The sequence below is a fragment of the Propithecus coquereli genome, unplaced genomic scaffold, assembly GCF_000956105.1.
Source record: "Propithecus coquereli isolate 6110/MARCELLA unplaced genomic scaffold, Pcoq_1.0 Scaffold46, whole genome shotgun sequence".
NCBI lineage: Eukaryota > Metazoa > Chordata > Mammalia > Primates > Indriidae > Propithecus > Propithecus coquereli.
This window is the reverse complement of record NW_012150396.1, coordinates 6744293-6746710: the sequence shown is the minus strand read 5'-3', so window position 1 is coordinate 6746710 and position 2418 is coordinate 6744293. Positions and strand designations below refer to the sequence as shown.

The 2418-nt window shown below is 44.5% G+C and overlaps 1 protein-coding gene across 1 annotated transcript in view; it reads left to right on the top strand.

Annotated features, from left to right (window-relative positions):
• NPNT (nephronectin) overlaps positions 1-2418 on the top strand; it is a 127231-nt gene that overhangs the window by 40203 nt on the left and 84610 nt on the right. Inside the window, exons 2-3 of the mRNA XM_012655086.1 lie at positions 829-922; positions 1225-1325. Of these exons, the coding sequence (XP_012510540.1) occupies positions 829-922; positions 1225-1325 (195 nt within the window). The remainder of the gene's footprint in view (positions 1-828; positions 923-1224; positions 1326-2418) is intronic.

Sequence of the window (2418 nt, the reverse complement as noted above, 5' to 3'; positions counted from 1 at the left end):
GGGGCGCCGGGAGAAAGCGCAGCTGCCTCTTTGCCGCCCGGTGGAGGAAACAGAAAGTCAGCGGCTGTTTCGCGCTTCGGGCCTGGGGCTGGAAAGGGCAGGAGAGGAAAGCGGCGTGGAACGGAAAGGAGTGTTTAAGAAAGCGTGGGCAGCAGCCCGAGGCCAGACTTTTTAATTTTTTTTTTCCTTCCAGGACGTGAAGCAGATAAGACCTTTTAATTTTGTGTTATTTTGAAAAGCCAGTTCTTTGCCCATATTTGGGTATGGTGTGTATTTCTTTCTAGATGCATGTTTTTGTTTTTTAATCTGTAACCTAAAAAAACAGCTACTTTTTGATGTGTACTTCTTGCACACGCATTTGCAGCAAGAACTACGTTGCGTGGTACGCATGCTGTGTTGATGTAGCTTTAAGATGTCTAAAGTGGCCAGTTAACATGTCCATTTAGGCGTGAATCTAAACAGGTGAACAGTTTACCAAATCATGCGCCCAAGTGTTGGATCCATCTGTCTCCTGCAACTGCACTTGCTTTAGTCATTCACCTTAGAGAGGAAAATAGGATGCATCGCTGACGCAGGCGAGTTTGGAACCACAAGGACACTTGAGATGCCAGCTACACTTTAAACTCGCCTTGGTTTTATTTAGAGTTTTTTTTTTCCTAGTACGTTTCTTTTCCGGGGCCTGTTTCTGCCAAAGTTATATCTTGAAACGAGCTCTGTTTCATTTGGTTTTTGAGGAGCTACGTGTCTTTCTGTTCCTTGCCCCAGCTGCCCTTTATGTGAGGCAGAAACTTTTTTCTGCTTTGACATATCTCATTTAATACTTTTCAGTTTATGACGAATCAGGCAAAACTGGCTTTTCCCCCCCAGTAACAGGTGTGGGTTTGGTGGAATCTGTTTTATTTCAAGCTTCAGAAACTGTCCTGTGAGTGGCGGCCTTGAGAAATGTTGGTTTTAGCTGGTGCTATTTCTAGTTAAGAAAGGATCTTCTCTCCCCTTGTTTCCTACCTTTGTGTGTTGAGGGAGGGGGTTAGTTTAACCATGTGAAATGTGAAATTAGATCATAGCAGCATTATTTCTGTCAAGGTGTTTTATCCTTTAAATTCTGCAGGCCTAAAGGAGTTTGTAGGAAATTGGTTTAACATATTTTTCCTAAAATAATAACAGAGGAAATAATTTTTAATCTCAAGAGTGTCTTTATTTATTTTGAATGTTTCTGTTTGGTAGGTGGCCCAGGCAGATAGTGTCGTCGGTTGGCCTGTGTCGTTACGGTGGGAGGATCGACTGCTGCTGGGGCTGGGCTCGCCAGTCCTGGGGACAGTGTCAGCGTAAGTATCCAGGCAGGGGACTTCGGTTCCCTGGGAGGTGGGGCTTCCTCCTTCCTTCCTGGCTCCACTCCACGCGTCAGAGGGCTCGTGGCTGAGCGAGGCTCGGCCTTGCAGGTCTGACTTGGGAGTTTTCAAATACACCCCAGGCTCCTTGTTCTGCTGCTCTCCAGCCAGAGCCACCTGTAGCAAGGTGACAGCTCTGAAAGAGAGAGCCACTCAGAATGCTCATTTTAGCATTTGTCCCCAGTATCTCCAGCTCCTGCCTGTTTTCTCGTCAGGTTTATTCCTTTCTTTGCTCCAGGGTGTGAGATGGGGTAAGATAATGAGTCTAGACTATATTTACACAAAATAAACTCTGAACCTTCTAGGGTTCGTGTAATCCTCACCGTGGCCATTGTGTAAAGTGGCCCCTTTGTAAATCCTTCTTTTTTGAAGTCCGGTTGTATTGACAGGGTTCTAAATGGACCACCCAGTGCAATCAAATAAAACCTCTGGAAAAAAAATCATTTGTAAGTTCTATAAGTAATTAAGGTTAGGTAAAAGGTGCCACATCAGAACACTGGTTTTTACCATTCTCATGATCACAGATGGATATTTTGATGGTAAAATTTAGAGCCACATTACAAAGTTTGAGAAATTTAGGAAATTTCTTCCTAACATGTTATCAGGATCTTAAAATTTTGTCCCACTCTTCCTGCAATAAAAGTCCCCAAATGATGGAGTAAATGTCCAGGGCATGTTTAGAGTGTTCGGTGGGTGTGTGTGCTAAGAGACGGGAACTAAGTGGGGTTCTGCGTTGGAATATGTGTTTTATTGCTAACGAGGCAGGGGCTTGGAGCAATAAAAGAGGGTAGCTAAGCAGGCTAGAGCCGGCAGTGGTGGAGCCGCCTTAGGATTGGGTGGGCAGTGAAAAGGCTTAAATTTAAGTTTGGGAATAGCTAGGCGTTCCCACAGCTATTTTCATTCTTGAAAATGCTCATGATGTTTTCCTTAATTTTGTGAAAAAAGGGAGTGACAGTCACAGGTCGACTCTAATTGCACATACAGGGACCGTCTGTGGCTGAGGATGGAAAGGTGAAGACTAGTGTTTGTT